The 25,822-nt window shown below is 37.9% G+C and overlaps 2 protein-coding genes and 1 long non-coding RNA gene across 5 annotated transcripts; 2 read left to right on the top strand and 1 right to left on the bottom strand.

Moving 5' to 3' along the window:
- Positions 1-468: 468 nt before the first annotated feature.
- Positions 469-1,526, top strand: LOC119781604. Its single transcript, XR_005280593.1, has 2 exons — positions 469-609; positions 1,167-1,526. It is a non-coding gene; the product is annotated as an uncharacterized LOC119781604 (long non-coding RNA).
- A 3,249-nt stretch (positions 1,527-4,775) lies between these two features.
- Positions 4,776-20,947, top strand: LOC119781970 (dual specificity mitogen-activated protein kinase kinase 4-like). Of its 3 annotated transcripts, XM_038282637.1 has the most exons (13): positions 4,776-5,265; positions 7,139-7,174; positions 7,798-7,830; positions 12,453-12,555; positions 12,637-12,811; positions 12,897-13,016; positions 13,112-13,231; positions 13,316-13,367; positions 13,446-13,573; positions 18,577-18,654; positions 19,957-20,105; positions 20,234-20,279; positions 20,364-20,947. In XM_038282637.1, the coding sequence occupies exons 1-13, from the start codon at positions 5,121-5,123 to the stop codon at positions 20,475-20,477; spliced, it is 1,299 nt and encodes a 432-aa protein (XP_038138565.1). In that variant the 5' UTR covers positions 4,776-5,120; the 3' UTR covers positions 20,478-20,947. The 3 variants fall into 3 exon arrangements, with proteins under 3 accessions (XP_038138565.1, XP_038138578.1, XP_038138571.1); XM_038282650.1 differs by lacking the exon at positions 7,798-7,830 and having other exon boundaries at positions 12,465-12,555; XM_038282643.1 differs by lacking the exon at positions 7,798-7,830.
- Positions 20,948-22,427: 1,480 nt separating this feature from the next.
- On the bottom strand, positions 22,428-23,634 carry LOC119781595 (protein NATD1-like). Its single transcript, XM_038282150.1, has 3 exons — positions 23,416-23,634; positions 22,876-22,994; positions 22,428-22,808 (listed from the first exon to the last, which is right to left on the bottom strand). Exons 1-3 carry the CDS (start codon positions 23,567-23,569, stop codon positions 22,692-22,694), a joined length of 390 nt encoding a protein of 129 aa, XP_038138078.1. The 5' UTR covers positions 23,570-23,634; the 3' UTR covers positions 22,428-22,691.
- Between the last annotated feature and the right edge of the window lie 2,188 nt (positions 23,635-25,822).

Below are 25,822 nucleotides of genomic sequence, written 5' to 3'. Positions count from 1 at the left end.
TCACAGAGTGAAAATTGATTGTTTTCATGACACAAAATAAACCATTTGTTTTTCTAGCATTTTATTGTCACTGTCACAAGTACAGGGCAACAAAATTCACTCTCTGCATTTAACCCATCCCCTCAGGGATGCAGTGGGCTGCCATTGTGCAGTAGTGTGGTGTCAAGGGTCTTTGCTCAGGGACCCAGAGTGGCAGTCTGTGGGAGTGGGGCCTGAACTCAGAACCTCTGAATCGGTCTGTGACAGTGTACGTCACTTCCGCAAAAGCGCAATTCATTTAGGGTAGTTAGCGCCATTTCTGTGGTGAAGAGACAGCAGCAACTAACAACAGAAAACTAACAGAGAGCAGACGTGTTCTAGTTGCTTCCGTTGGAAATAATGGGACACTGGTGCTGCGTCAAAGGATGCAACAGTAATTCTAAACAGAAAACAGCAGATGGGGCCTTACGGTTTTCGTATTCCCCACTTGGAAAAAAAAATACGGAGCGCAGACAGAGGACTTAACAAAGAGGCGTCGGGCTGCATGGGTCGCTGCTGTAAGAAGGAAAGACATCACGTTTCATAAAATATCTCCTCATGCTCGTGTTTGCTCTCGGCATTTTCACAAAGGTAAATCCTTATAAATATACACTAATAGAAATCAACACGCTGAAATGGTTTGCTTATAAAGTTGCAGGAGTTCATGTAAACCTACTGAAACATGCTGTGGAAGAGAAGCGGAAAGTGATGTTTGTTTTATTTCTTTTTTAGACCGCTAAAATTTAATAAATAATGCATTCTCTGTATATAATCATTTACACAATCTGCAATACAAATATATTTTTTTTATGAATAAATATATAGTATTAGTGTGTCAGTGTACATATAAAAACACTGTACATACCCACTCGTCAGCCAACTCACTGCATTTATTCATCCTGTGCAATCCACTTAAGTATATTATAATCCTTTGTTCGTCTGTAAGCTTTTCAGTTTATTTATTTACCTCTGGCCTTACTAGTCCGATGTACTTGTGCTGTTTCGGTATAGCAAATTTCCCCACTGTGGGAAACATAAGGTTATCTTAATTTATAACTCATCTAATCTAATGGGCTCTGTTATTTAGGTGCTTTATATAGTGTTTTGAATAGATGTGTAAAACACTCAACCTTTCATCTACTTTGCAGGTCAACCCGCATATGAGATGATGGAGACTGACCCAGACTGGGCTCCATCCCTGCATCTGGGCTACACTGACATCAAACCAACAGACACAGACCGCTCTTTAAGACGTGGTTATCGGGAACAGCTGAAAAAGAATGCCCTGCAAGCAACTGAAACGGGGCTCCATCGGGCTGATGAAATCCTTGAGCAACAGGATGAAGTAACACATGAGGCGACAGAGAACCCTAACCAGCAACAGACTGACACGCAGAAGGCTGCTGAAAACGTTGGCCGGCCAAACACCAAGGATGACACAGAAGGTGGTCGTCAGGAAGGACAGACAGAATGTAACCTGTGTGTGCTCAGGTGTGCAGAGATGAACCATCTTTTGGAAGAAAACAGAGAGCTGCGGCGTGAACTTGATGAGCTGCGGATCTCTGATTGCTTCTTTGGAGACACTAATGAAAAAGTCCAGTACTATACGGGTCTGCCAAACTTGGTGACCTTTATGGCTTTGTTTAATTTTCTGCTGCCTCTACTGTCTGCTCAAAATAAAATTCTCAGTCCATTTCAAATGCTTCTGTTAACCTTCATGCGTCTGAGATTGGATCTGCCCTCACAACACCTTGCTTATCTCTTCCGTGTTTCACCAAAGACAGTGTACAGAACATTCAATGAAATGCTGTCATTTTTATATGCAAATCTAAAGCGTGCAATTGTGTGGCCAGATAGGGACACTTTGCACAAAATGATGCCTCATCTGTTTGTGGAGGCCTTTGGACATAGAGTCACAGTGATTAGTGACTGTTTTGAAATTTTCACAGAGAAACCAGCTAATAAATGAATGCCAGATCAAGTACTGTTTCAACTTTCTTCTTCTTTTTTTATTCTTCTTTTCACACAAATAGAATTTTGCATTTTTTAAAGTTACTTTTGAAAAATAACAGCAAAACAAATATAAGTTTCACCATCACTTCAAATATTAACAATGTTTCTGAAGTTGTAAAAATGTGTGTACAATAAAGAGTGGATTTGAAATTTGAAACAAGCGTTGTTATTATCTTTTCAATCAAGCAGAGAATTTATGAAAATGCAATACAAAATCTCAAATACATAAGTAATGCAGAACAGTGCAAAGCTTCAAATGTTTTACTTTGTCTTCCTCCCTCGTATACAGCAGATTGCTCTTTAGATTAAATTAGACGATTTTCATTTTCCCTGGACTTGTTTTCACTGTGGTCTGTGGTCTTCCGTAGAGATATGACCTAACAGGTGATATCTGTGAAGAAGACTGCAGATCCCAGTGGAAACAGGCCTGGGTAAAGTGAACAGCAAATACAGCGTGCAACTTATCAATGTGCAAAAATTCTGACAAGTTTTTTCGTTCAGTCTGATGAGCAGCACAAACTGCTCTAATAACTGCAGCGATCTGTGCAACTGCCCACAACATCTGCCTTGTCACTGTAATAATAATATATAATATCGTTCCCTAGCAGCTTTAGAAAGTTTGTCTGGGTAGGTTATCCGTTCAGTTTTCTTGTTCTTTTCCATTTAACTGATAATCCTCGCTGCTGGCTGGCAGCGCTCTCCTCTTGTTTTCTGCTGTTTTGTTTTTCTTCCGCTCACCACAAAAATGGCGCTAGGGGGCGTGTCAGTCACGTGTCTGACAAAGACCGATTCCTAGTGCAATGCCCTAACCGCTAGGCCGGCACTCCCTAGGGTTTGTGCCATTCACTAGTAATGACTCTGATCATTACATATGAGATTTGGTTTTAAGCATCAAATAAACATCAAGAAGCATCAGATGAATCAGTGGAAATGCTTGTTTTGTAAATGAAAGGTTATTCAGCACAACCATCTCTGCAGTCTGCCTCCCTTAACCTCAGCTGCTCAGCTCTGATACTTTGCTAAAGCAGCAGCTTGTTTTTGATCAACCACAGCTTATTCATGATAGATATATCACACTATGCAAAACAAAATAGTCGAATATTTTTGCATAAAGTGAAACTATTTGTACCGCCACTGAGCAACAATAACATGCTACAAAATCAGGACATTATTTGCATACAGAAACACCTGGGACAGTCCCTTACTTATCCACCAATCTAGACTGGAACAGAAATGACCTCTGCTTCACCTCAGTGGGGAAATGCACCTGCCTCAATAGGAAAGTGAAAGGCAAAGGAAAGCAAATAGCTCAGGATGAAGGTGGAAAACAGAGAAAGAAAAATAAAATAGGACAATTTACAATTAATAGCATTTTTTTTTTACATTTTCTTTAAAAGGGTGCACGAATTTATTTGTATTTTAGTTTTGTCTTTTCCGTTATTATGTTGATCTATTTAACTGAAATGTTTGACTAAATGATTAAGATCTTTCTGTCTGTAGTTGGTTTCATGATCGTATCAAAGACTGCTGGAAAGTTGAGAAACCTGAAAGAAAAATTGACAAGGAAATCCTACTTTTAAGAAACTTTAAAAACTTTAACAAATTTCCTTTTATTATCCACAAGAAAAACATGAGAGTTCTACTTCAGCTTTATGAAGAACAAAATCTAGTAAAAGAAAAAAAAATCTAACAGAAGCTATTTTTAGGTAGTCCTATTTATTTAAGGTTTATTTGTTTATTTCTTGTACAGCCTTTCAGTTCTGAACATTTTCGTTACATAAGTTAAATGTTTCTCAAGCGCCCTCTGGCGGACGACAACAGCACAGCAACGCAGGATGTTTCCAGCATCCAGTAGTTTTGAGGTTTGTGGCGAAAATGGTGGATGTCCCTTACCACGGTGTAATGAGGGGTCTGAACCGCTAGAGGGCGTCTGGCCCCCTGGTTTGTGATACTATCATTGACCACACAGCTAAAAGCCACATTTCTATCCCTTCATTTTTTATATATATATTTTTTATTAAGTTTAAAATTTCTGATACCGTTTGTTTTTTAGCCGGAATTTTTGATCTAGGGTCATCCGTTTGATTACCTGTTGCTGATTCCCTCATGGACGATGGTTGTTTTGGGTTTCAGACACACTAAACCGCTTTGTAAAAAATATTTTGTTGTTCTGTTCCAAGTATTCAGTTGAGAGAATTGAATTAGTATCTCGATTACAATAAAAGAAATGAAAGTTAAATATACAAGATATTTTGGACAAAATGTCTACCTTTAAATGTTTTTGTTATGTAATGAATGACCTTAAGAAAACGAAATTGATATGATATAAATTTTGTTTCTTTCATTGTGATTATTGTTTATTTATCACTAATATTATTTTTTAAATGTGTTAGAATATTATATGTAGCCTCCCGATCCACACTCCATTCCAGTAAGTTGCTTTCCTAAATCCATAAAAGGATGGTTGGAAGGACGAATGAATGGAGTCTTAAATGAATATTGGGAACCGAAGGAAATATAAAGAATATTCAAAGATTAAAAAAAAAAAGGAAAGCATTATTTATTAATCTACAGAATAGAAAATTACAAATTAGAATTAGATTTAAAGTAATGTTGCTATACAATCATGTACAGTAGGTGGCGGTATGCACTTTAAAATTGCTTGCGATCCGCCATAATAGAAAAGAAGAAGTAGTAGAAGAAAATCCATTAAAAGGCAGAAGAAGCGTTTGTCTTATTTTGAAAGAGCTTGTAGAAAACATCCGGTCCCTCCTAGGCTAACAGCTGCTATCTTGCTGCGGTCTGTGGGTGTTGAAATGTCAGCTGATTGTTAGCCCTTCTAGCTAGCTTAGCTTAGTTGCGTGTTTGTTTTTGTCATCAAATAGACTGCTTCCACCTCAGCCCTAAGGTTTAACGCACAGTTAGCCTTTTCATTGACTTATACTCCACTCCAATCGTCGTCTGTTCGCTTTCGCGGGGCTAAACTAGCATTAGTGCTGCTGTATTTTTCCCCTACAGCAGCAAGAAGGAAAAAGGGAGTGAAGTTGCTGCCCGAGTCTCTCTGCATTGCAGCCCCCCCGGCGGTGCTGATGGAATTCAAACATACAACAATGGCGTCTCCTGGTTCAAACAGCTCATCGACAGGCAGCAGTAACATGGGATCTGTGTCACACCACTACCAGCAGCCGCAGCAGTCTCAGCCCCAGCACACTAGCACCATGAGCGGCATGCAGGGTGAGTGAGGCAGCCCTCTGAAGGTTAACGTTAGCACGGCTAACACCAGGGAGGCTACTCCCTGACTGAGAAAGATTCCCAAAGGAATGATCGAGCTGCTACATTTTACACAATGAGTTAAAAGCTTATCGATTATATAAAATAACCGGGTGAAGCTGGGGAACCCTGACACTGTGACTTTGCAGTCAGTTGTGTAATACCTGGTTATAGACATTTGTTTATAAAATGTCCTTTTTTTATCATTTGAATCATTACATTGGATGTAGAAAGGGTAATAATGTTTATTTGGACTTTAATTGTCATGTTCTACTCTGGATTTACAGCATTTTATTAACACGTTAAAAGATTAAATAGATTTATTTTGTAATTTTGTTTACACAAGTGTAAAAAAATTAATTTAGTTAAGAACAGCTCTCTAGGCAATTTCATTTTTTTTAAAGTAGAGCCTTGAATACAGAAGAAAATATATAAAAACAGTAAAATAAACATATGACTGTATATTTACAGTTCTAACATTTCAGATTTTTAAATAATAAAATATAATAAAATAACCCGTTTTGAAATATATTTTTTATATTTAATTATATTATAAAAACATATATTAAATTATATAAAATTTTTTAATTTATATATTAAATCCTCCATGTAGTTAAAATGATATTGAATGAGGATGTTTTGATATTATTCATCATGAATGAATTGATCTGAAATGTGTTGAATTGGAAGGTAATTTGATTATGCTAAAAAGAAAAAAGATGGGATGGAGATGTGTAAGTAGGATTGAATGAGAATGTTTTAATCTAAATGGACTGCAAAGGAATGTCTCCGTTTGGATATTAGATTGGATCATATTGCTTTAAATCAATTGATCTGTTTAAGAGGATGTAATATATTAAAACCTGCTGTGTAGAACATGCGTTTCAAACACGGGGGTCCTGAGGTGGCTCCCTGGGGCGCATGGGGGGCCAAAATTTATGAATTTTCCATAAAATGAATACATTTCTCTTGAAATAAAGAAATGTAACATTTATTTATCAAATAAATTATAAAAATGCTCATAATAATGCCCAATGAAAACATGTTTCCTAATAATTAATTAATAAAAAAATCTATGTTAAATGATAAATTGGAGAATTAACTATCATCTAAAACCATTAATTTAAAATATACATCATTATTTCACTTTATATATATTTAGAATATAGAGTAAAGTAATTTTTTTGTATTTTTAGGGAGTATTCAGTCGGGTTGAAATGATTGGGAAGCCCTGATCTAAAAGTAAACTAGACGTAATTGAGTTTGATTTAAATGCAATCAGTTTTGGATCGTCTGTTTTAGCTTTTTAGTTAAAATTTGACTCGTTAGATTAAAGTCGACTGTAATTAACTAACTTTATTTAATTTAGATTGTAAGTTTTCTGTTTTTCTAACTTGTTTTAAAAGGACTGTGTTGAACTGGATTAATGCATTACTTTGGGCTCTGTCTAATCGGATAGAAATTGGATTTATTCCCGTTGTTGCATTCCATGATGTTACATTTTTTAGGAATTGCAACTAAATATATATTGAACTACATCTTTAAAAGTATTGCATTGTGTTTTATTCATGAATGATCTTGGGTTTTTGTTTTTTTATATAAGGTTTTGTTATAGTGAATCATTGAGGTGCTGATAGAGTTGATCATGGTAAGTTAATCTGATCATCTAAACACAATAAAGTTGGACTTGACAGAATTTAGAGCCTAGTTTTGGTTGTTAAGATTGCAAACTTAACAAAATGGTTCACATTTGACTCAACATGAAATCAAATTCCGCTTTTCATGCTGAATTGTTCTGTATTTCTATGCAAACATTGTCTCATTTTTTTACTTTCAGAGTCCAACACCTGCTGGAGATGTCAGAGTGAAACAGGTAGCTGCACACGTCTTTAACCTGTTGGTTTGAAATTAAAACCAGGATGCTCTATTAGAACAATGGCTGCAGCTGTTTTTTAATAGTCATAATCAAACCATTTAGAAACTGTGATTTATTTCAGTTATTTAACAAATAATACAGATGTGTAGTTTTTTTATTGATAATCACCTGACTGTATTTGATTTCTTACCTTAATGCTGCTTAATTATTGCTTCCTAACTCCTGATGCGATGCTGTCTGATGGTGAGCTGTCTAAAGTTAAAACAAAATGCTTGTTACTCTTTATTTTTTTTCTTCCTGTCGAATCATCTTTAAAGATTATTCTTTATTTTCCCCTTTTTCGTCCTTTTTTTTTGTTGTTTACCTTGTGGTCAAGTGTTTGTATCCGTCTGATAAATGCATGTAAATGCATATCAGTTATGCATCCTGATCCTCCAGAAGCTTGATTAATGCCACAAAGCAAGACGGATTTCTGTAACTGTGTTTTTTAACCATTAGTTGTAGAAACAAACAGGCAAATTTAAAGCAACGGACTCTGATGTCTAACCGACCAAGAAGTCTCCTGAGGATTATAAAAAAAAAAAAAAAAAAAAAAGTAAAAGCTTTCTTTTCACCTCTAGGGTTTCAGATAAACCTGTCTGGAGCTCACCCAAGTAAGCCAAACCTCTTTTGCTTCAGCACCAACAGCACTCATCTCTTTCTTTCCACCTGACACTTTGGTATGGAGGGAGTTGGTCCTGCTGTTCTGCACTAATCCAGGCCTAAACACCCCATTGGTCTGAGTGGGCTTGTGCCAGAAGCAGATGTGCTCCAAATATTTTAATTGACTTTTGGCAAATGGTTGCAAGTCTGCATAGAAACAGCAGACCTGTTCTGAATGGCATAAGACTAACATTCAAACCTTTCTCTGATAATTTGACCTAACAGATCTGTAGCCCTCAGTGTGATGGGGCCGTGCACTTTAAAAGCTCTAACTCTGTGGTTTTCAGTGTGCAACTAACTAACTAAGCAGAAGAAGTGTTTGTTAGGTTTGTGTTATTTGGGGTGTGGGTAAACCTCAGCTTTCCACTGGTGTGCTGTGTAAACAAACTGAAGTTGTCATTTTTAGCCCAGCTTGGTTTATTCCCGCTCACATTCCTGTGGTGTTTTTGGGTGGTGCAAACATTTGGTACAAGGTGAAATCAAAGCAGCTTTTCTTGCATGTTTTCATCCCATTGTGTTTTATTTTTTCCACGTTCAGATTAAGTCCAGCACGCTTTGTTGGATTGTTGTTATAATATCAAAGAGTCGGGGTGTAGATGAAGTGATAGAATGTTTCTGCCTTTTTTTTCCTTTTGTTTATAGCTAAATGAGCTGTTTTAGAGTAAAGATTTTAGTCGTTTTACTTTGTTTTGGATTCTAAAAAATCATAATTAGAAAAATTAGACCTGAATCAGATGCAGTTTTTTTTTTAATCATCACTCATTCACTGTCAATGCCAATCTTGTAATGTCGCTACATGTAGGACTACCTAAAGGTGATAGCTTCAAGTTTAACTCCTCCTGGCCAGTGAGGGGCGCACTCGTACCTCACCTGCTTTCATTGCATACTCTTTGTCAGCTGGTTTCCAGCTCAGCTAACGCTAACATTTGTGTCACTAGTACCCTATTTGTTCCGGTAGCGCTACCCGAACCATCAGCTCATTTGCACTTCTGGGTTACCCTCGATTGAATTTTATTTAACAAAGAAAAAGACAAACTGCCTTTTTTCTCTCCCTGATTATAAAGTCTACTAAACTGTTAAGTGCAAAAGTTTAGTACCAACCTTTCCTTGATGAATAACGACTTCTCATGCTGCATCTGGCAACTCATTTTGTTGACTTTGGATGTTTTAAATAAATGTACTAATTTGGATTTTTATGTTTCTGTTTTGTTCTACTTTTATACTATATAGTTTATAATCTAAAGTCAGATACAACTAAGGTACATATAAACATGATGTACGGTAATTAAATTTTGCCAGACTGCAATGATTAAGTCTGGTGATGACATCAGACAAACTATATAACAAAGAGAATGTTGGATGCATCTAAGGCTACGTTCACACTGCAACGTTAAGTGACATAAATCCGATTTATTTACTTTTTTTGACCCATATGTGACCTGAATCTTTATCTTTTCATGGCTGTCTGAACAACACAGATCCGATTTTTTTTTTTTTTCATTCGACCCAGGCCACTTGGCTATGTGGTCCTGAATCCAATACGAATCCGATCTTTTCAAATGCGATCTGTGTCTGAACAGCGAGGTCGCATTCATCCGACCTGAACGCCATTAATACCCGACAAAGGTCACTATTCTGGTTCTTGCTATAAAGAAGCGGCAAGAAAAACAACAACCATGGCAGATGATGATGCGGAGAGCAGTATTTATGTTTAACCATCTTGAAAAGATTGAGTTTTTATTTGGAAAAGATCGCTAGATGCGCTCCGACACTACCATCCATGTTTACTTCCATAAACACAGAGCACGCTGGCCTGTGATGTCATTGCTTCCTCTACTGCACATGCGGGACACTTGCGTTTTATGACTCCAGTTCACACAGGAGATCACATACAAGTCGCATATGTTTGGAAATGTGTACTGCAGCGTCAAATTGGAGAAATTGTAATTTGCATGTCGATCCACAGGGGTGGGCTTTGACTAGGCCACGGCAAAACCTTTTTGTTTTAACCATTACATCGCCAGCAACATGTTTGTTGGTATGACATAGTTTATTTTACGTTGTGCTAGCCTTCTGCCAGATATAACAGGAAACAAACCCTCCGAGAAGCTCCACTCTCTCTCGTCTGTACTCGAAACATTTTCCCAGAAATCCTGATTTGCCAAGATGTCTTTTAGAAAATGTGAGACAGGCCTTTGTGTTCTTTGAGGACTGGTAGACGATAAATAAAAATCAGTGGTTTTGGTCTTGAATCTCTTTTACAGAAGTTATTTTTGCTTCATCTCTTTTTCTTCTTGTTGAATCACAAACTCCTTTTATCTGAGACAAGTGATGCCAGAGGAGCTTTAAATGTTTTTGCTAATGTCTTTTTGGAACTTGTGCATAAATTGATGATTTGGTCTTACTCCAACACCAAAGGCCTTACAAGTGACTTGGCTAGGGCCATTTTCAGAAGACTTTTAACCCGGACTGAGAGATGTCAAAAACTGAGTTTCTGATCTCTTCATCAATTTCTATAGATCAGGAACCTCACGAGTTACTTTTTCGAGATCCTTTGTGTTCTCAGACTCGTTCTCTTCTGGTGTCTTCTTGGTTCGACAGATTTGGGTTGCAAACTGAACTGTTGTGGCGAAGTCCAGTAATTTGTGATTCAACAGGATAGTTGTATTGTTTTTTAAAAATGGTACTGGGTTTGGTTTTAGTAAAAGTTCTTTAAGCAAATAAAGTCAAAATGGGTCAAGGACGTTCTTTGACACTATAGTAAGGATACTCTGGTCCTTTTTTATGTTGAGTAATATAGGTTGTTCAAAATTAAACATATTTTCTTTACAAATGAGCTGTTTTTGCTCAACATTGAGTTAAAGTAGTGGTATTTTAAGTTAGTTTTACTGTTTATATAGAGAATAGAAAGAAAATAATTCAATGTTGTTGTCATTATACTGTCACAACTACAAAGCAATGAAATTCAGTCTGCATTTAACCCATCTCTTTGGGGAGCAGTGGGCTGCCATTGGGCGTTGCTTGGGGAGCAGATTGGGGTTAAGGGTCTTGCTCAGAGACCCACAGTGGCAGTCTGTGGGTGTGGGGCTCGAACTTAAAACCTCTGGGGCCTAAGCGCAATGCCCTAACCACTAGGCCGCCACTCCCCCTAAACCAAATGCTAACTATTTTTGAGTAAATCTGGCTGTATTTAATATTTATTCAAAATATTCTTGTTTAAAGACTTTCATCGTAAAGTTTCAGTCACTTAGCCTGAATATGTAGCTACATTAAGGCTAGCAATATCTAGACACTACTGTTAGCTCATACTATTAGCAGCTAACATGCTAATGACACTATTATTTCTGTTTCTATTATTTAATTTCTACAAAAGTTATCAAAACTACCACAAACATTAAATGTTTAATGATTTATTAGCAAAAACATGCTAATGCTATCATTGCCAAGCTAATGCTAAAGCTGGCATCTGATTTAGTTAGCGGCCCATTGACAGAGTATAGGTTAGCAGCATTTAGAAAGTATATGTTGTCAAAATATGCACCTATGTTTATTTTAATTAAATGGTTTCGCTCAAGCTAAATTAAATGCTCCTTTTCTTTTAATTCATTAGTTATTACCGTCTTAAATACTGAAAATAACAAAAAAGCTCCTGTTTAAAAGCTAAAACTAAATACAAGAGGATAACATCTATATCTTAGTATTTTATAATAAATAAATAGATTATTACTAATATATTTATTTAAAAGTTGTTGTTTTTTTTTTATGTGGGATCAAGGAAAAAATGAAACAAATTCTTAGTATAGGTAGCTTCTTCATATATATTTGTTAAATTGTGACCTAATGATGACCATTTTTGATTACTAAAATTAAAAGCTTTTGAACAAAATCATTTTTATTTTATTTTTTTTTTTCAAATTAAGGTTGTGATGGCGGTCTTTGTGAACTCTGTCGATCAAAATGCTAACCTTAGCATTAGCTGAAAAATCCTGACCTCTGCATACAATGGCTGCTGATATTCTTACTCTATTTCCATGAATCACATGCTCTGCACACTAATTAGAAATCTTCTAGCTGAATTATATTAGGATTTGAGTCGAACCACCATGCAGTTGACCTACAGTGAATGAGTGAACAATTAATTATTAACCAGTCTGCAGTTTTTCTTAAAATAATCATGTGTTTTTAATGGATACTTGAAAATTCCACATTTAATTCAGCAAAATAAGACCAGGAACATTGATTCTTGTACTGGGCACAAAAAAGTCCTATCTCTATACCGCTTTAATATATATGTTTTTATATTACTTTTAATTTGGTGTTTTCTAAACTGTAGATTTTTTTTTTCACTTCTTACGCCGCTACTCTCTGGAAACCATTAAATCCATTAGATTAGATTTAATCTTCATGAACTCATTTTTTCAATCCCTGTTTCTCTTTTTTTTCCACTTTTAACATTCCTGTTTTTTTCACTTTGAATGAGCGTTTTCGTTTTGCTCTTCTCTTCATGTGTGCTCCATTTATTTATTTCTAATGTATATAAATAAACAAACTTAATGGTTTTCACGTTGTTCAGGTAAACGTAAAGCCCTGAAACTGAACTTCGCCAACCCTTCGATCAAACCCTCCACTAGATTCTCCTTAAACACGGCTGGACCTCCGTTTCAGAACCCCCACATGTGAGTGAGCTGAGCTCTCCCCGTTGGTTTAAAGAGGCTCCTGTTTCTGTGTAATGCTGAGTGGATTGGTGTTTTTATCAGAGAGAGGCTGAGAACTCACAGTATCGAGTCCTCTGGGAAGCTGAAGATCTCCCCAGAGCAGCACTGGGACTTCACAGCTGAGGATCTGAAGGATCTGGGCGAAATAGGCCGAGGGGCGTACGGCTCCGTCAACAAGATGGTGCACAAACCCAGCAACATGATCATGGCAGTTAAGGTGATCTGGCTTTATTTCGGGATATTTAAAGAATTTTAAAAAAAGAATATTTTTGAAAGTATTTTGTTTTTGTTTTTCCCCCCAGAGGATTCGTTCGACTGTTGATGAGAAGGAGCAGAAGCAGCTGCTGATGGACCTGGACGTGGTGATGAGAAGCAGTGATTGTCCTTACATCGTCCAGTTTTACGGCGCTCTGTTCAGAGAGGTGAAAATAAACACCCCAGAAATAAAAGCTGAGCTCTTTTTTTTTTTTTTGGTTATTCCCCCTGGAACCGATCCGACTTCCTGTATTCGTTTCAGGGTGATTGCTGGATCTGCATGGAACTCATGGCTACCTCGTTAGACAAATTTTACAAGTTTGTATATGGCTCTTTAGACGACGTGATTCCAGAAGAGATATTAGGAAAAATAACTTTAGCTGTAAGTTTCTTTTTACTACTTCTGACATGTTTTTATTTTCTGTTCATCCATCAGCGTTTGGTAACTCCTCTTTTTGTTCTGCAGACTGTGAAGGCACTTAACCACTTAAAAGAAAACTTGAAAATAATACACAGAGGTAAACAGACTTCTGCATCTCGGATTTAAAGCGACAGCGCTTCACTTCTCAGCGTCTGTCTCTGTTTTTTCCGCTCAGACATCAAGCCGTCCAACATCCTCCTGGACAGGAACGGCAACATCAAGCTCTGCGACTTTGGCATCAGCGGCCAGCTGGTTGACTCCATCGCTAAAACCAGAGATGCAGGCTGCAGGCCATACATGGCGGTCAGTAGCGAAGCATGATTGAAGCAGCTTAGAAATTATTTAGTTTTATTTTCAGGGTTTTGAAATACCAAAAGAAAAGAGGAATTATTCATCAGGGTTTCTGTGGGTCTTTAAAAAAATGATTAAATCATAATTTTTTTAATTAAGGCCCGAATTGGCATTAAAACTAATTAAATCAGATTTTGGTGGCATTTAAAATGCTTTAAAAAAAAAAAGTTTATAAAAAAAAAAAATTTGTCAGTTATATCTGATATAATTTATCAGATATAACTGGTTCCACGTGTTTGCACGGAACTGCTTCCAGTTGAGCGTAAATTCGTATGTTTGGAAAAGAAGCTTGAGGTGGAGAAACGGCTAGAAAATGGGAAAATATAAATTTAAACAGTGGCAGGAAAACATGGAATTCGGGACATGGCCGCAGGTAACGATGATGAAGGATTTTGCCGTTGCAATCAAATTATTTCTAGGCGCATTAAAAAAGCATTCCTGTATAAACCCCGTTCAATTAGGTTGCAATTATTGCTTGATGATGATCATCTGGATTGACTGTAAAACATTAGCATGAAACGTATCGTCAACATGATGGATGGAGCTGTAAACATGTCGCTTTATGATCTATGTTCTAACACTAATTCGATTGTTTGCAAACATTGATTTGTTCTTGTTTTACTATCATTTTGCACATAAGCAGGTTTTTACGGAAGAGGATTAGGGCCACTGGGGAAAAAAAAAGTTTAACATGGGAAAAAAGTCAGAATTCTGACTTTAATCTCAGAATTCTGACTTTAATCTCAGAATTCTGACTTTAATCTCAGAATTCTAACTTTAATCTCAGAATTCTGACTTTTTTCCCATGTTAAACTGAAATAAAATTTAAAAATCAGTTAACTTTTTTTTTTTAGTGGCCCTAATCCTCTTCCGTAGGTTTTGGATGTTTCAATTATTTTTTTTCTTTTTTTAAATGATGGAGAACATAACCAGATGTTTAGCTCAGGCTTGAAAATGTTTTTTTAACACTCGTTTTGTTTTTTTAGGGGGGAAATCGCCATATTTTTTGAATTTGGTGATTTCTAAAGACAAAAATTCTAGATAATCACATTTGACTTCTTAAAAGAAGTTATTATTTAAAGTACTTTAGGAACAGAAGTATTAATTTCACCTTGAAACGTTTCTGTTTACTCCACCTTTAGTTTTGGATGGGTGAAGCTTCTAACTAAAGATCATTTGGGTTTCTTCGGAAGCTTGTGGAACTTGTGGAAATATTTTTAGTCGGAAAAAGAACAGAAGAAAATTAAAAACTGCATCAAAGCTGCATTAATGAATCCAGATTTCGGCGGATATGGAGACCTGGGCTGATCCAAGCAGTGACCTCATGGTGGCGTCATCACCTGAGGTTATTTTTTGTCTCCTCAGTTGTCGAGTCTCTCAGAGCTGTTTCCATTCTAAATTTGGTTCTGCAGTACCACTACCATGCGGTCCAACAGCTCGGCTGCACTCTCTGCTCCCCTGAGGGAGGGACCACGCTCCGTTCAATCAATGCGAGTCGCTGCGGAGCGTCCCGCGGCCTGTGAGCTCAGGCTGCAGGAATCTAAGCACCAGCTCTCTGTTTCCAGCTGGCAGCACCAGGTGTGCTGATCCCAGTGCTGCTGGTTGCAACAGGCCTAATGGTGTTTAGCAGCTGAGTTATTGTTTAGAAATGTGTGGATGTTCTTCAGCTCAGGCTACAGCGAGTGGCTGATTATTTGCTTTCCATGATTCTACCCTCATGGGTCCAACCTGTGATACCTCACGTTACGCCCTGCTGTGTCTCACTGTCCTGCAATCAGAAGTTTGCTTTACTCTAAACCAGGGAAGTCAAAGTAAAAAAAAACAAAATATGCTACAAGCTTAGAGTCGGACTGCTTAAATGTTTAAAAAAACATATTGAAATTAGCATAGCCTATTGAATCAAGACCTAACACTTTTTTTTAATATAGAAATATTATTAATAAACTTTTATTATATCAATAAACTTATTAAGATAAATACACAAATGAAAGTGCATGCATTATAAACCTAAAATGTATTACTGGGCTGCTCTATGATTTTACTGATCACTGCAACACCAAAAAGGACCAAAAAAGAATACGAGTGTCAGCAGAGGCTGATTGAAGCCAAAATAAAAGGAGCCTGGATGGAGGGAGGGGCGGAGTCGATCCTGCAGTTGATGGAGACGGACACGCTGCTGAGCGAGCGGCAGGTGGGATCGGCACGCCAGGCACAGAATACCAGGAGGTGAACAGACGGCTGTCGGGGCAGAGGTCAGCGCCTGTAAGTTTTGTTTCGTCTCGATCAGAGTATCGTGCAGATGCCACCGGCCCCTCACTCAGCAGGATCGGTTCCACCCCTCCCTCCATCCAAGCTCCTTTCAGCGCAGTTAGTGCGCTCCGCCTCCTCAGACATCCAACTTCAGCCCAGCTTGGATTGTTAAAGAGGGAAAGGCAAAAACCAAAACAATCCAAACGTCCAAAGCTCAACACAACCGCACCAACACTACATTCCCCACAATGCAACGGTAGCCCGCAAAGTCACAGCAGCGTGCACAAGCGGCCGTATCCTGTGGACCGCTTCTAACGTAATTAAATATCGTCCAGGGGGCTGTGGATAAACAATTCGCAGGCCGGATCCGGCTTTGTCTTTGACATATATCCTCTAAACGATTCTTTAGGTCTTAAAAGCTTTTCACACTAAATGTAATTGAGACAAAACCTTTTGACAAGAATTTAAAATAAGTTTAGTTCTTCTACAATCAAAAATGGTGGCTCTTTTATACCTTGTGATTCAAATGGCTCGTAATGCAAGGAATTATTTTAATTATATTTTTTTGTAGCTTACTCTGGATTCTAAAACACGACCACCTCCTGATCGACTTTAATAGTTATTTAGTTATTTTTCTGTTTTGGCTTTTTTTGCTCAGTTTGTTAGTAAATTCAGCCTTTTGTATATATAGTTACAGTAACAACAGAGGTACCAGAGTCCCCATGTGCACAGCGGATAAACAAGGAAGTAGCCTTATGTGGCTTAGCCCATTAGCTCCTCCCAGCAAAGAGTAAAATAATAAAGTTCAAGATCCAGTGTGAAATAAAACAATAATAACAAAAAAGACAAACAAAGTGTGATTCCTGAAGCAGTGCTGTGAATCCAGTTTAAACGATGGTGTTCACTGAAAGCTACTGAGGCGTTCAGATGTGGCTTTTAAGATAAATGATGCTTATTAATGCTGATGCTATAGCAGTTCTCTACAGACTAGTACAAACAATATTATAAATAGATTACGGTAGTTAGCTGGTTCCTACCTTGATGCTGTGTCCCTGTTTGCGTTACTTAGTAACCAGCATTTTCTTTCTCCTTGATGTTCTGGTTTTAACCCTTTAAATGAAAGGGTATCATATTTGGTACATGAGTGTTTTAAGACCTCTGCACTATCTGTGTGATATTTTTGTTCTTCAAAACGTTGACTTACCCAACACCGCAATTGCATTGTCTTATTTCAAGCGCATATTATCTAATAATGATATTTTAAAAGTAAAAATACAAATTCCTTTGGCAAATCACCTTATTAACCAACTCAAATTAAGAGTAAATACACTTTAGTTAATAACATCGATGCAAATACATTTTCAAATAAATTTTCAGTTATACAAAATGTTTTTTTATTTCATTTTTTCAGAAAGATCAAAGACAAATCTAATTAGATTTTATTTTCTTTCAATTATTTTATAGTCCAGGCTTTAAAGGGTTAAGATCTGGGAAAGATTGACTAGATAGAAATGCTGAAGATCGGTTTAATTAGTTAATATCTGTTGGTCTATGACCACATGTTGTTATGTTATCGTGACGCATTGCAGCAGCATCAGGCTCTATTAGGTAGCTGCCTCATTTGTCACCATCTGGATTTCTGGTAGTTATGTGCTACAGCCAGTAGATGGCGCCACATCTGTTCATAATGATAATTAAATACCATTGATCTCACAGTGGAGAAATTTACCTCTGCATTTACCCAATCCCCTAGGGGAGCAGTGGGCTGCCATTGTGCGGCGCCCGGAGAGCAGTGTGGGGTTAAGGCTCTTTCTCAGAGAGTGGGACTTGAACCCAAAACCTTAGGATTCCAAGCTCTATGCCACCAGGCCGCCACTCTCCTTATGTCCGCTCATTGCACCCGGTCAAATAATCAAACCTTATTTTGGTCATTTTTGTTTATACATATAATAGGATTATGCAGCTTCAAGGTAGAAAAAATGCATAAAAGCAGATTTTTTTATATATATATATATATATAAACAAGTAAGGATATTTATAAATAATGTCAAACTAAACATATTAAACCGTGGAATAAACAGATGTTCTCTTATATGAACCAAGTGGTCTGCTGGTCTGGTCCCAAACTTTAGCATTAGCTTCTGGCAGGGAACCTCTGTGCAAACCAACAGAAAATGCTACAAAAAAAAAAAACAACTTTTAGGATGCCTTTCTTACTTTTGTTTCTGTTCAAATATTATGTGTTTTTTAGGAAGTCAATATTAACGTCATGTTATTAATTATGTATGGTTTGATAAGCTGTTGATGAAAACGGAACTAAAGAAATCAAACCTCTTAAAGGCGTTTGTAGTCAGAGGGCTGAGCATCATGTCTGTGTCCCGCGCATGTCGCTGTTTACGTTTAGATCTAGGTTTGCTTTCCACCTGCTTCCTCTGCAGTGATTTCTTGCTGCAGATGTGATCAGCTCCTGTGCAGCAGTTCTGCTTGGTGACATCAGCATCTATTTCAGGCCTGTAAATGGGCCAGTAAGGTGCTTCCTGCAGTTCAGCCCCCCCGTTACACTTTCACTGCTTCTTTTGCTCTGAGAGGTGGTGCAGGAGTGGAGGATGAAACATGTTTTTTATGTGGAGTTGAGACAGCCTGTGTTGTCTTTAGTTTCTAAACCTAAAGTTTGAAATCTTGTTTGTGTTTTTTTTCCCTTTCAGCCGGAGAGAATCGACCCTAGTGCGTCCAGGCAGGGCTACGACGTCCGCTCGGATGTTTGGAGTTTGGGAATAACTCTGGTGGGTTTTTCCTGCTTTTTGTTCTCAGAAAAAAAAATTTAAATGTGGAAAATATCACCACTCAAATAAAACCGGTGTTAATTAGCTCACAGCAGGGGGAAGTCTTATCTTCAGGGTACACCAGGATTACTGTGTAAACACTCCATCATGCATCTCCCAGAACAAACAGCAGCTTGTTGCAGAAAGCAAACAGCTGGTAGAGGATAACGTTCGGTTAAAGAAGCTGTGGACAGTAAAACAATCAGGAGTTTTTGCTACAGATGGATGTGGATGAACAAAATGGAGCAGTTATCATCTGATGGTTTATGGTTCTGTATCAACTGCAGGATGAGCTGCTGCCCATATTCTTTGGTTTCTGAGTAATAATTTTGGTTAAAAACATGCTGGCAGCAGAATTATCAGTGTTTCTAGCTGGAAATGAGAATTTATCAGAGATAAAAATCCAACTTAAAAAGGTAACATGTCATGAGAACTGCTAGTTTAGTTTGAGATGTTGAAAGTTCAAGTCTTTCTACCTTTTAACCCTAAATAGTCAACAACACTGCTGCCCAAAATGCTTCAGAACAAACATATAAAAGAAAGGAATACAATACAAACATGGCATTGATTGATTGATTGACTTTATCGATCTCACAGTAGAGAAATTTACTCGTTACATCGGCTCAAATAGTCAAAGAAGAAGAAACTGCATGGGGTATATACAGTATATACAGTGCGTCCACATATAACAGCTTTTTTTTTTATATAGTAGGATCATTACGGTATTTACTAAAAGAAAAAAAATCAACATAAAATAGAGAAAGTGGGAAAGGAGACCACGGAGCCGGCATAACAGGCAGCTGCATGCACAGCGCCATCTTGCATAATAATAATAATGTCAAGAACAAAGAAACTGAAAATGCATATGAGAAACAGTTTAATGATAATAAAAAAGCCTGTTCAAACAGGTGGGTTTTAAGGGAGGATTTGAAACAGCCAGGAGTCGGGGCGAAGCGGATGCTGAGATGCAGACCGTTCCATAGCCGGGGGGGCAGCAGCAAAAGCTCTGTCTCCTCCGGTTTTTATGTGTGTTTTGGGCACATCCAGGAGGAGCAGGTCAGCTCTCTGTAAATATAGTTTTTTCTTACTGTTGGACCAAAGCTTCATTTGTTAGAAGCATCATCATGGTTTAATAATAATCAGTCTGTGAGCTGCGGCTTCCTGTCTGTTTAATGTAGGAAAACGTCACTAAAAACCCGACATCCTCTCCTCAGTGTTGGACTCTCTCCTCTCTCTGCCATTTTATGGGTGTGTATGTTTCAGTACGAGCTGGCCACTGGACGGTTTCCCTACCCGAAGTGGAACAGCGTGTTCGACCAGCTGACTCAGGTGGTCAGAGGAGACCCGCCGCAGCTCAGCAACTCAGACGAGAGGCGCTTCTCCCCCAAATTTATCTCCTTTGTCAACGTGTGGTGAGAAACCAGCAACATCCAGCACCTCAGATGGATTTAGTTTCATATTTTGATGTACTTGTCTGCCCTCTAGTGGACAAATAAGCCAACTACTCCTAAAACATGCCACTTTTGTTTGTCCCCTTTAGCCTTACAAAGGATGAATCCAAGAGGCCAAAGTACAGGGAGCTTCTGGTACGTTTAAGGTAAAAATGAATACGCATAGTTAAAGTTCTTACTAATCTATTTGCTCCCGCTTTATTTATCTTTACACAACAGAGAGACCCGTTCATTCAGATGTACGAGGAGCGCTCCGTCGACGTCGCTGGATACGTCTGCAGGATCCTGGATCAGATGCCGGCCTCTCCCAGCTCCCCCACATATATGGAATAAAAAGAGAATAAAAACAAACCGAATCGACCTATCTCCACCGATCTGTTCAAAACAAACCAATCTCTGTGTAAAATTGCTTGCTCCCCTTATTGCAGTGTTAAAAGAGAACGAAAGAAAAAAAAAAAAGCACCGTTTATGGTTAAGTCTGTATATATTACCGCACTTCTGTTTCGTCTCTCGATCATAAATGCACCCGCCCACACACACACACACACACACACAGGTATGAGGAGCTGGATGGATCAGCCGTTACGTCTCGGTGACTGGGAGTCAAAAGTGAAAATAATGTGCAAGTTGTATTTATGGAAGCCAAATGATTGGGAGGTGATTAAACCGACTGGATTCATCCTCTGTTAGCTGTTCCAACCGTTTCATGTCTGTGGATGAAAAAATGCATTTTATTCAAACTTGTGTCCAACCTGCAGTAGAATCCATGCTGATGAGCGAATAAAGGAAGGAGGAGAAACAAACCTCTGAGTTCTGTCTTCTTTTACTGAGTTCTGATAAATGTAATAATTAAATAAATCTGACCAATATTGATATGAGACACGAATATTCTCTTATGGTTGATGACCAATATTTCCTTTATCACATTAGCTGAAAACTGATGAAACATTTTCTTTATTTTGGATCTGTCTCTAAAAATACACTAAAAGCAAAGTGTCATCACCGCATTTCATACATGTCTTGAATTTGTTTAGCTTGTCGCCTCCCAACCAGAATTAAAGTGGAAATAAAGAGTTTTCTGTTTTTCACTCTAGACATCTGAAAAGTGTGGAGTGGATTTCAATGAAGCCCCTCTCCATCTGGCCTCGTGAGACCATCCTGATCTCGCGAGCTTTCAAGGTTTCACTCGCAGATCAGTCTGGAGACTCTCAGTTGAAGAAAATTTGGATCCGTTCACCAAACGAACGTCCAATCAGCGTTGGCTTTGAGGCGGGTTGAGGTGTGACGCAACGAGAAGCGCGACAGTTCAGTCTAAAGAACATGGCGGCTTCAGCCGATGAAACTAGCGTTAGCGTGGCTATCGAGCAAGTTTTATGGGAATTACAGAGTATTTCTTCACTGAAAGAAGAGCAAAACACTGCTCTGGAGGCTTTTCTCAGAGGAAAACATGTTTTTGCTCTTCTCCCGACTGGTTTCAGCAAGAGTTTGATCTATCAATTGGCTCCTCTTCGTCGTCGCTCTGTTAGTACGTCATATGCTTCGTTGATCTGATTGGTTTATTTGGCCCGTCTATCACTAACATAGGCCAATCAGCTAACCAGTATTTTCGCCCCTTCCCAAAATTACTTCAACGGAAGGTTTCCAGATGGATATGCGGAGCAAATCCATCTGGCGGAGTCAGGTTACTCTCCATCAGCTCTTTATGTCCAAAGACTAAAAATTCTGCCCATTCTTTCCAAAAAGAACCTTAAGTCTAGTGAGATAGGATGATATGAGCGTCTTTTTCCAACTCTTTCTGAGATTCTCGTTCCATTGTTGTTCTGGCTGCATGTTGAAGTTCATTTTCCTGCTGGAAGGAAAACCTCCAACCAAATCACAGCTCTTCTGCTGCCTCTAACAGAGTTGTCCCTTTTTGAGTTCAGTCAGCTTTCACCTCCCTGTTAACGAAAGACGTCCCTCAGCATAGTGCATCCATCCCCATGCTTCATTATTGGAGGCTTTCTTCAGAAATGTGGAGTTTTATACAAACAGGCCTTCTTATGGCTCACTTGCTTCAACTTCTTAGGTTAAACTTTATCCTCAATGTTAAACCCTTATAGTTTTATTCCAAGTCTGAAGAGCTTACTAATAAAGACCTGATGTCTTCTGAATAGCAACAGAAGAGGTTATCTCTGTATGAGGTAAAGATTTCTATCACAATATACAAATAAGCGTTAGTATAATTTCCCTGCCTTTGGGGTGATCAGTTTGTGAATTAAATTAGCGGTGAAAATTTTTTTTTTAAAATTATGTTTAATAAACTCAATTAACAAAAATATAGGAATAGCTTGTACAGATTATTTATAAATTACAAACATATTAATGGCAACTTTAAAGCTTATTTAAAAATGGTCTACATTTTTGCTAAACTTGCTATAAAATTTTCATTCATGATCCTTTACAGATTTACAAAACAAATGAAATTGATTTCACTTGGAAGTGCATTGTGCTTATATATAAATTGTAGATTGGTTGCAGTCTGGTCCACTTTGGAATAACAAGCTGCCTTCAGGGGATGATGTAGTCTTTATACTGCTGCTGAGGCTGCTCATCAATGTATTTCTTTATGTACCAGCAGGAGACGTGAGCCTTTAGGTTCTCCTCTACAAGGAAATCCATGGCTGCCTGCAAAATAACACAACTTTAGAAGGTGACCTGACAGCTGACTGATCCCTCAGTTTAGAAGTCCTACCTTTGACAGCACTGCTGCAATGCCTTGGCCTCGAAACGTCTCAGGAACGAATGTGGACATGAGGTCCACCTCCTTCTGGCCTGTGAACTTGTATTTCAGCACCGCGCAGTCATCGGCTCCTGGAAAAACACAACAAAAACTTTTAAAGTACTTCTCAAGGTCTACAAACATGCAACACAACAGTTCATATGAGTCCATATGAACAAAATGCATTAAAAATATGTGTCATATTTATTCCATATATCAGCCGAATTACAGTTCGGGTTGACCCAGTCAGTTTAACATATGGGTTATGAACTAAACTTTCGCAGAACTTGTTAAAAATCTAAAATGGTAGAAATCTCAAGGGAATTCGGCACAGTTGGCAGAATCGTTTCCTCAATCAAAACAACATATCTCCTACTGAGATTAAAAGTAATCTCTAAAGAAATAAAATGAGATTATTTGCTCCATGTGTTTCATGAGGCCAGAAGTGGACCCTGGACTCTCCTGTTAATTCTAACCCGGCTTCTGAACCCACCAACCCGGCCGAGAGGTTACCTTCGCCGCTTCCCGCGGTGATGGTGAAGCGGTGGTTCTGTCGGTCATGTTTCACCGTAAACCGCCCGCTGCAGCTGGAGGCGCTGGTGAAGGTTCGGCAGGAAGAGACCAGGCGGGTCAATTCAAAGAGTCTAGAAGTTAATTTAGAGGCCATTTAACTCAAGCAGCGAAAACATACGAGACACGCGCGGCGTGACCGAGAGGTCGTCCTGCAACTGGTCCACCAGAGGGCGCAAAAGATCAGAGTAAGGCACATTTGACCTTGAAAATATATAAATTAAACAAACTTAACAAAGAAACATTAAAATGTCTGACCCAAAATTACAATAATATAATATTTGTTTATTTATAGATGAGTCATAAATAAACTAACATTAATGTTTAGATTTTTTTAGAATATAAAAAAAAATTAGAAAAAGAAAACCTCTCCATTGTCAGAACTTAGATGAAGGACCCAGAACTCAGGCAGACAGAACTGAATTGATAAAAAAAAAAAAAAAAAAAAAAAAAAAAGCATTTATTAACTGTAAGCTGTAGCGGGAGAAACTCAGGTTAGTGAACACGAAACTCTGACAGGGAACGATGGTGAGCAAGTGAGTCACTAACCTGGTTTTAAAGTTCAGTCTGAGCCCAGAGGAAGGAGTGGAAACCAGCCGTATAATTCTTCACAACATGTTGCACAAGCCGCCCAGAAAGTTCCAGGTTTGGAAGCAGAGCAGACCGATGAGCCAGCAGAAAAGGAGTATCCGGAGGGATACTCCTCCGTCGTCCATGCTACTATGCTAACGCCACCGCCACCAAGCTGCAATGATTTGCCGCCAATGAATACCGCAAAATCTGTCGATTCATCTTGTAGTGGTGCGTCAAATGCAACGTAGATTCCCATCCAATTAGATTGAATTTGGTATTGATGACGTGAAAAATAATAACGGTAACTCCATTGAAATGATTCAAAACTAAAGTAACGAGCCAATTTTTTAAAATGTAAGGAGTAGAAAGTACAGATATTTGTGTAAAAATGTAAGGAGTAGAAGTAAAAAGTCGCCATAAAAAAAAGTAGTAAAGTAAAGTAAAAATATCAGAAAAATCTACTTGAGTACAGTAACGAAGTATTTGTACTTCGTTACTTCCCATCTCTGCCGGTCAGGTAAATCAGGCAAACTCAGAAGTCCAGGAGCAGAAACTAGTCAGGATCAGCGAATCAAAAACACATTGAGTAAACTAGAGAACTCTCACACACAGTTCAAATAATCTGGCACTGATGGCTGGGAACAAGCAGTTTAAATAGGAACTGGAACAGGTGGATCTGAAGAGTGAAAATGAAATCTGGGTGAAGCTTGGCAGGTTGAAGACATAAACCAATAATCCAGTCATCAGTGCCAAGATCAGGGGTGGCCACTTCCAGTTCCTGGGGACCAGTATCCCGCAGCTTTTAGATCCATCCTTGGTCCAACACACCTGAATCAAATAGCTGCGTTACCTCCTCAGGATGCAGTCAGGTTCTCCAGAGTCCTCTCAATCATCTCATTGTTTGAGTGAGGTGTGTTGAACCAAAGGCACATATGAAAATATATAATTTATTCACACAAATATTTATTTCATATTTTTAGGATGTGAAATGGCATAAAAAATGTATGTCTATATGTTTGAAAATGATTAAAAAGATTTTACTTTAAAATAAAATTTAAAGAAACTTGACTGAAAATAAAGAAAAAGAAAGAAAATGGCTTCATCAATAATAGCCTAATTAATTAAGCTTCCCTTAGCATAGAAATCTGAACATTTACATAAGTTTCATCTGTAAAATAAAATAAGAAAAACAGACACAAATGTAGAGGCTTTTTTCTTTTACAATTTATTAATTTAATTTACACTCTAATAAAACTCATTTCGTTCCCTTTATTTACTCTTTACAGCACAAATAAATCATATTTGTACTCAGTCAAATAAAAATACTAAAACTAGAAATAAAAAAATAAAACATGACGGGAATCCTTGTTTCTATATATGCTTCTTAATTGTGCGTTTTTATTTTAATTCCAATGTATTGTAGAGTTAACTTTTTTTATTTGAAACACAAAACAATACAGTCAAGTTTTAATAAACTAAGCTTTTATATTTGTAATATTATTAAACCAAAAATTAAATCAAAAATGAAGAAATTAATCCCTAAAAAGTGAAAATAATCAAACAACATCAAAAACAAAACAGTGTTATGCCAATAAGCCATGATCATACTTTTTGGACATTGGGAAGCAGTGTCCATATTTCATCCTGATAGGATGACCAGAGAAGAAAACGCAGCTTTGGTGAATAACAGCTGGGGGACTTCAGCAGCCCCCCTTTTTCAGCCAAAGCAGCCACAAGCAGTCACATGGAAGTCACAGAGGTGTGAAAACCTACCCCC

This window comes from Cyprinodon tularosa, unplaced genomic scaffold (genome assembly GCF_016077235.1).
Source record: "Cyprinodon tularosa strain WSP-4 unplaced genomic scaffold, ASM1607723v1 ctg104, whole genome shotgun sequence".
NCBI classification, from domain to species: Eukaryota; Metazoa; Chordata; class Actinopteri; order Cyprinodontiformes; family Cyprinodontidae; genus Cyprinodon; species Cyprinodon tularosa.
The sequence above is the reverse complement of the archived record's forward strand: the minus strand, read 5'-3'. Positions and strand labels throughout refer to the sequence as shown.